At 32.9% G+C, this 15,509-nt stretch overlaps 1 protein-coding gene across 1 annotated transcript in view; it reads right to left on the reverse strand.

Moving 5' to 3' along the window:
• Positions 1–281: 281 nt before the first annotated feature.
• Positions 282–15,509, reverse strand: part of LOC114324591 (uncharacterized) — a 52,135-nt gene continuing 36,907 nt past the window's right edge. The window contains exon 2 of the mRNA XM_028272457.2: positions 282–661. Coding sequence (XP_028128258.2) covers positions 372–661 — 290 coding nt within the window. The 3' untranslated portion in view covers positions 282–371. The remainder of the gene's footprint in view (positions 662–15,509) is intronic.

Consider the following 15,509-nt stretch of genomic DNA (forward strand, 5'->3'; position numbering starts at 1 on the left):
TTTCTTTCCTTTCTATTGGTTCACAATTCTCGTTTCACTGGCATACGTCACTGTGTATCCTAAGACTGTCTCGTAGATGCTTATTTTCGCAGTTTTTACTAATATTTTGTGTCTATCTTTCTTCTTTTTTCGTGTTCGTTATGGGTACTTATAAGTTCAAATTGTGTCACTTTCTCAAAAGAATAGACAGCTTCTGCACATTTTATTTTAAAATTTTAGCACAAAGTTTAAAAATAAAATTTAAGAGAAGAAGATACCGTGGTATTAAAAATCCAGATAAATAAAAAATAAAATAATATACTTTATTAGTCGTTTTTTACAAAACCAAAATAAATAAAATAAATAATAAATAAATATGTACTGGTCTTTTATCAAGCTATAGTTTGATACCCAGCAATCGGTAGCGTATCCTCAATGGAAGTTCTACTCCAGTGTGGTGTAGGGACGATTTCATAGGATACCTTAGATTGTCCATGGCTTTCCAAAAAGCTCTTAAAAGCTACAGCTCCGGAGATTAAAAAGGCTGCTAATCCGCTCTTTAGTCCAGCGAAGGCAACAAATGATATTGCGGAAAGCACTATAGGTATAATAATGGCAGCTTTAAGTTTTAAAAGAAGAATGAGAGGAAGGATCATTTTTCTTAGGCGTTTAGTGCGGCTTTCTGAAAATATAAAAAGTATTTTTAGATTACAACAATTACTGAGACATGGATAACAAAAACAAGTTTTTGTGTAAAAAAGAAATTTTTATTTAAATTTAATTAATCAATTAAATAATTATTTTAATTAAATTTCAAATTCTTTGCTTTCTCTTTTCAGAGCTGTCAGAGCCACAGACACTGAAGAGTGGCTATCTAGAGTCAAAAAAGTGAGGTCAGTCACCCACATTTTTGGGGAGTTCAACGTTGTCCTGTAATACCACATAATATTAAATATAAAATGTAATTTAATAATAACTTAATACCATTTAAACTATTTGCTCCCAGAGATTTTTAGTAGATAGTGGATTAAAACATGTATACCTGTAAGCAGCACTGATGATGGAATTGTTATTCCTAAAACGTTTTTTGATGTAGCCCGAAAGAATTTGTTTTAATATAAATATAACTTTTATAAATGTTTTTTAATTAATTTTTTATATTTTAAATTCAGACTGGATGCTGCTTAAGTTATAGATAGCTCTTCTCAGATTTCTCACCCCTTGATGTCCGCTCTACAATTATTAATGCTGATCTATCTGATCACGAAGCAGTTTATTCGAAGTTTAATATCTTCAGCAAACCCTCCTTAAAAACCCGACGTTTAGGCAGGATTTTTTCCACCCGGAACTTTCGTAAATTCCAAAATTTATGCTTAACCTCTGAGTGGCAATTTCCTTCTTTGGACGTGGATTATAATTTCCGTGATTTTTTGAATAAGCTTGTATGTATCTTCAAAAAAGCATTTCCTCTAATTAAAATTAAGCCTAAACATCATAAACCCTGGACTACCAAAGGTATACGAATATCAGCCAAAAATATGAGGTCACTACTCTACATCAAGAAATTTACAACCAACGTGATTATATCACTAATTACAGGGCAACCTATCTTAAAATTCTAAAATCAGCTAAAAAAGTGTACTATCAAAACCGCCTGGGAAGCTCTAAAAATATTGCAAAAGAAACTTGGTCCATAATAAACGATCTTCGAAATAAATCCCACACTTCTCAAACATTTTCTCTTCCAGACCCGGAAAATCTAAATGAATACTTTGTTAATGTGAGTAAAAACATCACATCAACTATTTTGCCACAACACGATCCCATTTCCTATCTCCCTAGTTCAAGAAAGGTCTCGAATTCATTCTTTATAGAACCAGTTGATATAGCTGAACTGATCCAAACAATCAGTAGTATCAAAAGCAAATCTTCCTGTAGTACTGATGGTCTATAGATAAAATTGTTTTCAAATCTCCCAGAAAATCTCTTAGAAGTCCTCATCTCACTTATTAATGATTCTTTTGAGAAAGGCAAATTTCCAGAGTGCTTAAAGACAGCCATCATTATTGCTCTTCATAAGGGTGGTGAAAAATCTAATACTTGCAATTATAGACCTATTGCACTGCTACCGATACTCTCCAAAATTATTGAGAGACTTATAAAAGCTCGACTTATGTCCTTTCTAGTTGAAAACAACATTTTATCACAAAATCAGTTTGGCTTTTTAAATAATAAATGTACCACTGTTGCCATGTTTTCTGTACTACATGACGTTTACCAAGCACTCAACAATAATCTTCACACTGCCACCGTTTTTTGTGACTACGCCAAAGCTTTTGATTGTGTAAATCACGACATTTTCACGACTAAATTTCTACGGAATTCGAAGTATTTCTTTGAATTGGTTCCAATCTTACTTGGATGATAGGAAACAATTGGTTAGAGCAAATGATACAGACTCTAGTCTCAAAAACATTGTAGGTGGGGTACCTCAAGGTTCAGTACTGGGTCCTATACTTTTCCTTATCTTTATTAATGACATCACTAGTTTAAAAATCGATGGAAAAATATTTATTTTTGCTGATGATATCAGCATCACTTGGAGCAACTCTAATATTGCTACTCTTCATGCCACTATAACTTCTGATCCACTTATAATAAAAACCTGGTCGGACTCTAATTTGCTCTCGTTTAACGTAGATAAAACAGTGGCATTATCTTATAAAGGAACTCTTCAACTTTTACCACTTAATAACAGCCAGATTAGTACCGTTGATTCTGTAAAATTTCTCGGAATTTTTTTAGACAGCAACCTTAAATGGTCCCTTCATATCGATTTGTTAAGGAAGAAATTATCTTCAGCTTGCTATGCTACAAGATCTGTTTCGAAGGAACTCAATTTAGCATCTTCAAAAATGACATATTTTTCTTTGTTCGAGTCACATCTTCGATATGGTCTTCCTTTTTGGGGTTCTGGTACAGCTGCCCAATCCGATGTTATTTTCAAATTACAAAAAAGGGCAATACGATATATGTTTGGCCTCAGAAGAATAACACATTACAGATGCTACTTCAAAGATCACAGAATTTTAACTCTTGCTTCTTTATATATATTTTAGAAACTGTTTGCTTAATTCGTAAAGATCTACATGTATTTCCAGCAAGACCGAATCATAACTACTTCACGAGAAATTCTACCTTTGACGTATATTTACCGACTCCAACCTCTGAGTTAGTAAAGAAATCCATATTATATTCCGCAAAAAAACTGTAAAACCATCTCCCTCTACAACTTAAAGCTGCAACATCTTTCTCCAAATTCCGTAAAATGACCAAAGCCTACCTATCTGAAAGACCATATTATTCAGTAGAAGAATTTCTTAATCAATAACTAAGAAGTTACTGTAAGTACCTTTTGTACGAGTAGTATATTTTTTTTATCTGTGTTTGGGTGGCATATGCAGCAGCCTAACTTTTTGCCCGATTAGTTACTAAGGTAGACTTTGCAATTTGCAATTTGCAATTTATTTAAAATTTTAAATTTTGCGATTCATTTATTCTGTTTACTTCATTATTATTTTTTTTTTGTGTTGTATTGACGATTTATGTAATTTTAGTAAATAATTGTATTGTTATTGTTTTGTGACTGTCCATAAGCTTTGTCGATAAAATTGTACAATTTTTCATGATAATAAAGCATATTTCTAATTCTAATAATTCTAAGTCTATTACTCGATGGGTTTCAGCCCAGAGCAAAAAGTAAAACCTATCAAAAAATTTAATATTAAATTGCGGCTAGCATAAATAATTTTCGCAAAAACATTACCAATTGGTACGTATTTGACTATGACCGGTCTCAGCTTTTCTGGATGACAATTTCTAGGCTGAATAGAAGTTCTTTAGTAATTCCTAAAAAAGGTTGGGTGTGAAGTTCTTAATCGTGATACGGCGCGCGCCCTGCGAATCAATTGAGTACATAATATAAGGTACCAGCATTGTCAATAGTGGACAAATTTGCTAAAAAAGAATTACTTTTTGGTATGCTTGGAAGCAAAATACCCTTACAGGATATAATAAATAAATTGGCTCTAATACTGAAATAGGGCAAGCAAAACTTAAGACAAATCCCCTCAGGGCAGTTCAGTTATGGCAAATTCTAAAAAACCTAGGTGCCGTTAGTCGGTGGAAGGCCAAAGGCCGTTAATTGTCCCCAGGAAGCTTGCTACAAGGTAACTTAATATTATAGTACAGGAACTGAAGCTTTTCACCTCGCCATTTTTACAAAATAGATCGATTTTTTTGATAATTTGAGAATAAGTAGTGGATAGTCCAAGGATCAAAATCTATATTGATGTGATCTTGATTATTGATATGAGATAATATTCTTATATGTCATTTAATTTAATCAATGCATGAATAATAATCTAATTAATTTACCAGATCACATATCAATATGTTTTCAATCTCAGGGCTTTTTTATAAAATTAATTACTTACATACGTGGCTTCTAAGCATTTCTCAATGGTTCCTAATCGGGATAGGAAAGAAAAGAGTAAAATAATAACACATATGGGTTACAATTGTAATCAAAATATTGTTTATTTTATTTAAATGGCAATCACTGCTTAATATTTGCTATATCTTATTATTCTTAAACATAACATTTACACATGGGAATCTTATTTCCTTTTGGTTTCCAATTGAAAGTTTTTATTAACATTTAACTATTATGATTTATTAGCAACAATTCTATTTAAGTTTGATGAAGCTTTTCTGATATTATTGATTATGTTTCTTCAATTTTAAATGTGGTATTTAATACGAAAAACCCATACATTCATGTCCAAACAAATGAGACTGACCTTTTTCTGGTGAACTGAGAATGTCTTCACACAAGACCCGTTTCCTGCTATCCTTGGCTGCAGTCAAAACCTCGTCCTGGCTTCCAGTAATGTTCTCCTCTGAAACTAGCTCGTATAGCTCTCGTTTCCTGCTTCTGTCGTGATGCTGTGTTCTACCTTTTTCGAAACTGCAATCAGCTACCGGGAACTCTTGGCTCAAGGAGGTTCTTTTACTCTCAACCTGGCCTACCTCTCGTTCCACGATAGATACTCCACACTCACGGAACTACACCGGCTTTCTCCCTCTCCGTACACTACCGTCTACTACTGGACTTCTCTTCTCGACAGCTCAAAACATTCTGATCTCCATTTGTCATTCATTCCCCTACTTTCTAAATATCCCTTCCAGATTCACAAATCAAACTTCCACCACCAAATCTCATTCGCAGTATTCCTCAAAACCAATTTTTAATCTTTCTAAATATGCTTAATGGATTTCAAAAGAAAAATAGTTAATTCCCATTCTAAAATTACTTTCTACTAATTACAAAATTTAATGATCTATTATCTACTTCCACTAAGTCTTATTTAGCATCGGCTAATGATCGAACCTTCCGCGAACAACGATAATGACCTATTCTCGATTTCACTTGAGTCTTATTTAATCACTTCTTAAAATTAAATATAGCAATTTGTTGTATACAGGTTGTTCTAAATGTATATGCCCGTGGTTGAGAAAATTGAAAATATTTTATATTAAATTGAATTCTGTTTATAATTATCAAAATTTAATTTTCATATCAAATAGAAATATAACAATATGATGCCGAAAGGCGCTTTTACCATGGGGGTGGTTGCCAGATCAGATTTTGGACCGCCCCATAATTCACAGGCAACACTCAATAAAGTAAAATAAGAACAAGCAGCGCTAGATATACTGGCTGACAGCACACACATTTAGGAACATCACGTACTTCTGAGTATGACGGTAGTGCGCAACGACAGACTATTCCTCACATTGTTAAATAGTGCCCCCGAGAGCAAGTTTTGATGAGTTCCTAAATGTTCCTAGAATATTTGTATTTTCCAGATATGTAAGTATATTAATTGTAAGCATATTATGCTAAATTAAAAGAAATTGTAAAATATCTATACAGGGTGGTGAATCGTAAAGCGGGCCATAGGAAACTCAATGTAAAATTCTAAACTGTCAAATTCCTGCTTCCCTAATTATTTTACATCAAAAGCCATGAGATAATATTTGTAGAGGATTGAAATCTGTATTAAAAACAAAAGTTAAAATTGTTCTAGGATTTAAACACATTCCAAAATTTTGAAAAATATGATACATTTTCCACAGTAGGTATGTGTGTAAAATTTAGCCCCACGTTACTATTTAACCAACAGTTTGCACAGTATTGATTAAATAAAACATCTTTATTATTGATACTTTCTCCTCAGCTGAGGGTATTTTATCCACTAAAAATCGGAAACATGAAAATAAACAATGAATAATCAAAAACAATAATATTTGGAAGACAAAAAGGAAAACATAAATAGAAGTAGATGGCAAGCAACTTGAACAGCTACACAGATATAAGTATTTGGGGGTTGTCCTAAGCCGGGATGGAAAATTAGGAGACGAGATAAATGAAAGAATTGCCAAGACTGGTAAACTGTACAATAATAGAAAGATTAACTTTTTAAAAAAGAAAGAAATACCTAAGAATATAAAAAGGGAAATAGTAAACAAGATTGTGAAACCCACTCTAACCTATGCTTGTGAATCTTGGGCAGTAAAAAAAAGGCAAAAGAATATACTAATAAGCACAGAACTGAGATTTTTGAAAACAATAGAGGAAAAAACAAGGAAAGATAAAATTAGAAATCAAACCTTGAGAGAAAATCTGAAACACACCCAGTTACAACAACTATCGAACGAGGACAACTTAGATGGCTCGGACATGTACTGAGAAGAGGAGAAGCAAAAATAGTAAGAAAGATATATGAAGCGAAATATATGGAAAGAAAGAAGAGAGAAAGACCAAGAAAGCCGTGGACAGAAGAAGTGAGGGAAGCGGCCGACAAAAGAGGAATAAAATGGGAAGAAACAAAAGCATTGGCCGTGGATAGAAGGAAATGGGAGGAAATGTGGAAGAAAACGACGGAGAACTTAACTCCGTAATAACTCACACCGAAACGTAGACGAATTCTGGATTAAGTAAGTAAGTAAATACAAACGGAGATGCGGCATGTTAAATGTTAACCTTTTTCATCAAATGTCTAATTTGAAATATTCAAAGCTAAATAACGGGAAAACTTTATATTTTTCGAGGAAAACTTACAGAATCTTTTTTAAACATATAATTAGACCTTTCAAAAAAATAAAAAAAGTTTCTAGCATAAAAATTGAGCCACGTATGAGCAAAATAAAGTAGATACCTATTTTTTTCTACGAAAAAATCGGTGAAAACAACCCCCTAACTACCCTCCTATTAAAAATTGATCTTCGCCCTTCTGTAATTCTTTTTATATATGTATTATTAATACACTCAAGAATTTTGACCTATTTACAAGGCCTAATTTTAGAAAAATTGGAGTTTAAAAATAAATTAATTTTTTTGAATTTCGTATTTTTCACCCCTTTCTTCAAAATATTTCCGAAAATGCTGGAGAAATACGAAAAAAATGATACAGTACTAAATTGTAGCCTTTATAATATCTAAAATTCCTCTATGCATAGAGTTTCTTTACAGTGAATATTTAGCGAGGTATAGCTGTTTAAAACCTCTATATACGAGCAAACACCCCCTTATTCGAGCCCTCTAAACTCACCGCACTTAACAACTAAGGGATCTTACGGAATTTAATTGACACAGTCTTATAGCTACAGCTCTTCAGAAAGCCATACAAAATCATGTTTGAAAAAACTTTTTTCTACGAGCGTGCAAAAATGTCTACTTTCGCGCACGCGTTTTAGTTTAGAAAGTTTCACTTTTCCGCACGAGTGTTACTTTTCCGCACGCGGTTTTTTCTTTTCCGCATGCGAGTTGATTTAGATATGTTAATATGGCCTTAAAGTAATTATAATACATGCAATAATAGTATATTACTTTATGAGGCGGAGAAGCATGACTTTTCTTGACGCGCCCGATATTACGCGCCGAACGAAGTGAGGCGCGTAATAGAGGGCAAGTCAAGAAAAGTCGCTTCATTGCCGAATAAAGTAGGTATACTATTTTTTCTTCAAACGTAGCAAAATCTAGAATGCCTCAAACGACATGGGCGCTGGAAATCAAGCACGGTTGCCGAAGGATATATAGAGGATTCAATAAGAAATAAGAACGATAATGCTCAAAAAATTTTAAACCCTCATGATTCGCCAACATCGGGAATGATTGCTGAAAGTTGTGCTCGACCATCAGTATCATCAACAATTACCAATGCGTATCAAGAGTCGGGAACATTTTTGCACGGTTTCAATTTTGAAAATGCCTCATTAACTAATTGTACTTTTAATATTACTATAAATAAAAATGATGTTTAATTGTTGTTAATGACATTTGTATTGTTGCTTTGTGACATGTTTTATATTGTTGCCATGACAACATTTTTCCCTCCGCCCCGTAAAGAAATGGGAAAAAAAACTGCTGCCGGCGGAGACATCAAACTTTGACAGGATCAAGTTAGATAAGTAATGTCATCATTATTTGACGTTTGAAGAAAAACTAATATTTAGATATTATTTACTAATTTATTTCAAATATATCTTATTGTGTTCCTGTTTTAATGAAATTAACGCGACAATTCGATGAAATAAAATTATTTTGACATAATATTCGAAAGTCAAATCGGTAGACAATAACAGTCATTTTGAATCATCGTCATGGAAACCAAGATCGTCGTCATGCTAACTAATTATATTGAAAGTTTGGCTTTGACAACCTTGTCAAAGTATTAATTTGTGTATGTATTTTCATATTAATTAGATTAATTGATTAAGATTTGGTAATTTTTTAAAGACTCTTATAAAAAATATTGTTCCTAACTCTTGCAGAAAGTCTCTTTTCCGCACTCGACTGCTTGCCGAACTCCCGCTTCGCGTCGTTCGGCAAACTGCAGTCGCGTGCGGAAAATATTGACTTTCTGCACTTGTTAGGAAAATAACTATTTCCACCTACCTCTACCGAATTTATACTTTTCCGGACCTGATTGTAGGGAGCAAAGTTGTACTTTTCCTCCTCAGGGAGGAAAAGTAAAAGTGACGTCATGGTATTTCATTTATGAAATATAACTTATTGACGTCCTGTACAATATCTATTTTCTATTACGTAAGGATCTATACATTTTAACGTTTATTTATTAGACATCATGTATTTTGCAGAATGGTTAAAAACAGTAAATTGTTATTTTGATTTAGCAATGTTTACATTACTAATTTGACTTATATTTGACAGTTGACAGTTATATTGTACCTACTTGTTAGTTTTAGTTCCAATAAATTTTGTTGGTTAGTTACATAAATAAATTAAGTAAAAATGAAAAAATGACTTGTTATTTGAGGAAGGTGGAAAAACCATATGTATAATATGGGAGTAAAGTGCCTTTTCCTCCATTGAATGATTACTGACCTCCGCTGCGCGCCGGGCAGTAAACTTCATTCTCGGTAGGAAAAGTAGCACTTTCCTCCCTTGTTATACAAATAGCTATTTATCATCAAAAATGAAGGAGTTATGTTTATAAAACGAATTTTTTTTTTCGAAAAGTTCGAATAATCCGCTTGGTAGTGTAATAGAGCATTTTCAATGTATATGTTACACTCAAACTCCGAATTCGGACAGTATCCGAAATTTTTACTTACTTCGCGATATGGACAACGTGAATAACCCACGTCGTGGAGTGAGTATTTTATTCGGACATTGGCCGAAGTGAAATACCCAGAACGCGTTGTGGGTAAACAAAAATACTCAATTTCCGAAATAAACACGTTCACCAGGGATTGAGCAAAACCATAATATCCATAACCCGACGTAAGTAATCTATTTTACCCACGTCGGGTTGTGGGTATTTCTAGTTTACGCAAACGTCGAAATCTGTTTCTCGCGGTTCAGACGTGCAGACTAGACAACTAATAGAAGAGGAGTTCTCTAAGCTTGAAAGAATTTAATGAAGAAGTCAACGAAGAAATAAATGCTCTGAATCAAGATGCTTCGGATATTTTGACAGGGACTGTAGAAAACAATAAACACGTAGAAAAAAGCTATGTCCAGCGAAAACTTAACACTCTGTGATATTAATTGTGACAAGGAAAACAGCTGTTTTGAATGTAGTCTGCACACCCATGATTAAGTTTCAAATAACGAAGACTTAGACTTACCTTTGTGCACTCTTTGCTCAAGAAAATTTGCCGTAGACACAACACGAAAAAACTGTGTAACTACATTAAAAAGTCAGGCAGCCAAAATGTTAAAGCTAACTGAAAGAAAATTAACCCCCGTTTCAGTCGGCGATAACGTTTTCGTCCAAACAAAGTTCCATCAGGTGTGGATACAAGAAGAACTGTTCGGAAAAATCTTGCAAATGTGTAAAATCAAATATAAAATGCAATTCTCAATATCACAGTCAGGGTAGCACTTCTTGTGCTAACAAGTTGTACGCGCCACTCACCCCCAATTTTAATTTGAGTCAGAGCGCATCGTGGATGCGTGCGATCACCCCAGGGTTGCCGATTTGTACATAATTATCAGATTTTAACATCATTTTTATGGCATTCTGATAATAAATATTTTTTTAACATAATTGATAATTTTAACATAATTTTATACGGATAGATTTGGCAATAGAGTTTAGTAAATTTTCAAGAATCCTTCAATTTGTTTGCATTTGCATTTACTAGCTTGCGACTTGCGACACATGTTCAGCAGATACAGATATCAATTTTGTGACCACCTTTGTCCTTTTATATTTGATTTTGGGACTAATGTACCTACCTGAATAGTGAATACTATTGAAGATTGTGGTTTTCATATAAAAAATATCATTAATATCAAACTAAGTAACCTATGGATTAAAAAAAAATTGACAATTGCTCTATAAAAAGCCGAGAATACATTTTTTAACGTAAACCAATTTTGAACTTTGAGTGATTTTTATGATGAATGATGATTATTATTGATCATCATGATGACGAAGGTAGTTTATTTTTGAATACTTGTACCTATAATAGAAGTATAATAAAGTATCATTTGTTGCAATGTATCAAAAGAAGTAAAAAATAAAATCAACCGAAATTTGACGATTTCTACCGAAAAATTATGAGCAATTCTACTGAAATTTTGTCCAAGGTCTGTGGCTTGCGACAGGGGTTGGCGATAAAAAATTTTAACATAATTTTTGGCAAAATCTGATAATTTTAGCAACCGCTTAACATAATTTCATATCGTGACATCGGCAACACTGGATCACCCCGACTGAGGGGAAAGACCAGTACTCATTCGTCTTCAGGATAGTACACTACATACAATTTTGTCACTATAGCAATAAATACATTAGCATTTATAGTGTTTTTCAATAGTTATTCAGTAAATACAGAACATTTCAAGCGTCAGCTACACAAGTAAAGTGATTTTTTTCTGAAAAGAACTGTAATAAACATTGTAAGTGATACATGTATGAAAAAGACTCATATCAAAGACGTATATGTATGAAAACATTTAATAATTTTTTTATATTTTCAATAATAAGATAGCTGTTGTATTTTACTGTTTAGATTTTTTAATTAAAATAAATGGGATTTTAAGGAAAATTTGATTTTATTTTACTTGTTATTTGGAATTAGTGTAGGGTGTGGTTGTGTTGGAGGCCTTTCGGAGTTTGCGCAAATTACAAATACCCACAACCCGACGTGGATAAAATAGAAAGGAAATCTCCAGAAACGAAAAAAAGATACCAAACAAAAATATGGAGTTCTTTTAGATAAAAATTTTGTTTTATTTCTCATTGCTGTATCTCTTATCATTTTCAAGTTACATGGAGAAAAAGGAAGATTTTTAAGAAAATTTAAATTTGATCTTATTTTTTTAAACCATTCATTTTAAACCCGTCCAACTTTCTGAACATAGAAATAATACTATAATAAAAGATATTGTAGAAGGAAAACGATGCATTTACATTCTGGTGAATGGGGGTTAAAATTACTTCTCATTTTGTCTAAAAATACATTAGTTATCAATTTTGTTTGCAGCATATCTCGCTTAGTTTGAATGAAATGGATCTTTAATGTTGCTTATTTTAAAGGTATTTTTAAGCGCCAAAAAAGGTATTTGGGCATGTACCAAAAAACAAACTCTTTTCACCTACCATATCTCTTTTTGTATTATAAGTGGAAGATTTGTGAAGGCAAGCGTCTCTTTGCTTTTTTATAACCTACAAAAATGTTTTATATAGTTTTTTTCGTTAGATGCAGGGGCGTAACAGAGGCCCCCGAAGCGTGAAGCTTGCGGGGGGGGCCCAATCGAGCAGGGGCCCCATCTTGTCCTCTGATATTATGTAAAAATCAGTTATAGGGTATATGATTTTACTTTGTGTATTTAAATTTAAAAACGTAAATTTCTAAATATGCGTATTCGGCAAGTGAATCATCTCATATCTAGAAACTTAATCCTTTCCGGTCTCACGAACTTTTATGGGTGGCGACAATAAACTATAATGCTTTGTACGTGACTATTGAAAGATTTGAAAATTGAAATTTGCCGAATTTTAGAACAATAATTCTAAATATACTTCTATCTTTCTAATAACTATCTATATTTCTAGAAATGGGTTTCCTCTTTAACTTTTACCTACGTTTAGTATTTCGATACAATTATCCAGAGGCGTAACAGAGGCCCCTTGCAGCATGAAGCTTACGGGGGGCACCAATATGTTAAGGGCCCCATCTTGTTGTCTAATATATTATGTAAAAATGTGTTGTGATATTATGTTCATAGGTACATACGTTTTTTAAGCAGTGCAGTATTGAAAATGAAGTCGTCCATCCGAGTTAATAAAATTGTAGATATATTCGCTGTTAGTAGATAGTGCACGAAGAAAGTTGTTCATCTCATAGAATAATACTAATGTAATCATTTAGTAATTTTTTTTATTTTATTCTATACCAATAATGATGAAAAATGTAAGTCGTCATAAATAATGCATGAATACACCAATAGCTTAGTAAATGACAGTTTTGGAGTGAAATTATCAGCGTCACGACGGACGTATTTGCTTGACAATTTGGATTTAGGTTCTAGTTACACTCCACTTCAAAGTTGGATTAATACCGTTGGTTGCTTTTACTTCGGGGGTGAGACCTCTCCTTGGGGTGAAAAACATACGTTTAAAATAAGTCCGGAAATGTATAAATTGACTAATTATCAGCAACTTTTGTTCTATAGAGTTTCTTTATCTATGTTATTACCCTTCAAGTCATTTGCGAGTGAAAATCTTGATTTTTTCGACAAAAAAAAACAACGTTTTCAGACGGGTTTTTTGCAAATACCTCAAAAATAAGTATTTATTGAATTAAATATTAGATAGGTATCGAAAAAATATTTGTAGCTAAAATGTAGCTTATAAGATATAAAAAAATGGTGTGCTTATTCATGAAGTCTATCGACATAGTAAAAGCTCAGTTGAAGCTCATGAAAAATTATTCTTATTCGTCCAATTCCAAATCGAATATTTCAACCTAAAAAATTAAACAATTTTCGGGAAAAACTCATTAAAGCAAATTTTTAATTGTTTAAAAAAAAAGCTTTATTTTTATTTTTTATAAAAGTTTCTAGCACCGAAGCTACACGAGTTGCGCTCAAAATAAAATTGGCCTCTTTTTTGGTAAAAAAAATCGTGAAAATCTGTCCCTCTTTCGCACACCAAATAAAATTTATCATTAGCGCTTTATCATTTACTTTAAATATTTATTGTTTATATGATCTGTAAGTTGGACCGGTTCGATGTTCATATTTTTGAAAAAATTGGTTTCATAGTAAAAAAAGTTTTTTTATTTCGGAAAAATGCTTTTTTTTTCAAAATAACTTAAAAAGTATTAGTGATACGAAAAATCTCAAAGAGTAAAGAAATGTAGGTCTTGATTTTATAAATATTTTGGCTTTATTTTGTTTTTCTGTAAAACAAAAATTGGTTAAGGTATTGATTTGCATATACTCGTGAGTAGTGATTCGTTCAAGCCCTTTAACTAGAACCCTTTTAAATATAAGCACTTTGAACCGGTGAAACTTACAGGTCATGTAAAAAAGTTTGGTAATTTGTAAGGCAATAATGATGTTTCATTTGGGGTGCTAAATAGGGGGAGATTTTTACAATTTTTATACCGAAAAATGGGATTAACTGTATTTTGAGCGTAACTGGCTTAGTTTTGATGCTAGAAACTTTTGTAAAAAATAAAGCTTCTTTTAAACACTTCAAGTATTTCATTTTTTGGTTACTTCACGTTGAAATATTCGATGTGGAATTTGACGAATAAAAAAAACTTGTCATGAGCTACAACTTTTCTTTTACTGAGTCTACAGACTTCATTTTTGTTTCATTTTTTTATAAGCTAGATACATGGTTGCTAACAATATTCTTTTCGATCGAGTACGTACCTACACTTTGAACTATTTGTGAAAAGTCGCATAAAAACGTGGATTTCCTTTTGAACAATAAACATTTTTACTCATAATTAACTCGAAAAGTCTTAAGTTGGCCACTTCGGTGGTGACACTGAAAATTACACGGTATCGCCATATTTTACGTTGATTTACTGGGCTGTAACACATATAGGTATTTGTTACACACGTCACATTTAGTAATGTTTAAAAGGGGACCCCATTTCCAATTCTGCGGGGGGGCCCCGTCGGAGTTTGTTACGCCACTGGTTAGATGCATACTTTTTAAGGTATTTGCGAAAAACCGTTCGAAAAGGTGTTATGTTTCAATAAAAATGGCCAATTTTCAACCACGAATAACTCAAAAGTATTGAGTTTTCAAAAAAAAAATATGGAACAGTTTTTGCTTGGAATTAGGTTCTCTAGCGAATTCCGTGGTTATTTTAACCAAAAAAATTTTCACCCCTGAGAAGTGGGAACCACCCCCAAGATAAAATCACACATCGGCATAGGGTAGACTTTGAATTAGGAGATAAAGTAGAGGCTAGGCCCAAAATTTCATTAAAATCCATGCTGTAGGATATAATTAGGAGGTAATATCCTATTCTTGCTCCCATTCACTGGCGTAAATACGGCTCGGTATGCTTTGTTGAGAAGCCAAGTATACAACAATAATTATTTTTCTTGTAATTAAAAAAAATGTTTTGGCTTCTTCTTCTGCTTTTTTTTTGTTTTGACATGACTATCTGTTTCTTCAATGTGCCTACAGTAAGTTGTTTTTCCATGGTTCTCGTGGTCTTCCCACTGATCGTCTTCCTATTGGGAAACCGTCTCTCGCCGTCCTTACTACTCTATTAGTGGAGTCAATGAAGGTTTTCACCTCCGATTTCGTTGAAACTCAATCGATTTTCATGAAAATTAGTAAGTATGTAGATGATACCTCAAGAAACAAAGGTGACATGGTGCCAACTTGCGCTTTTACCCTGGGGGGGGGATGCCACCCCTTCTCGGGGGTGGAAATTATTTTATTAAAAATAACACC

Source organism: Diabrotica virgifera, chromosome 6 (assembly GCF_917563875.1).
Source record: "Diabrotica virgifera virgifera chromosome 6, PGI_DIABVI_V3a".
NCBI lineage: Eukaryota > Metazoa > Arthropoda > Insecta > Coleoptera > Chrysomelidae > Diabrotica > Diabrotica virgifera.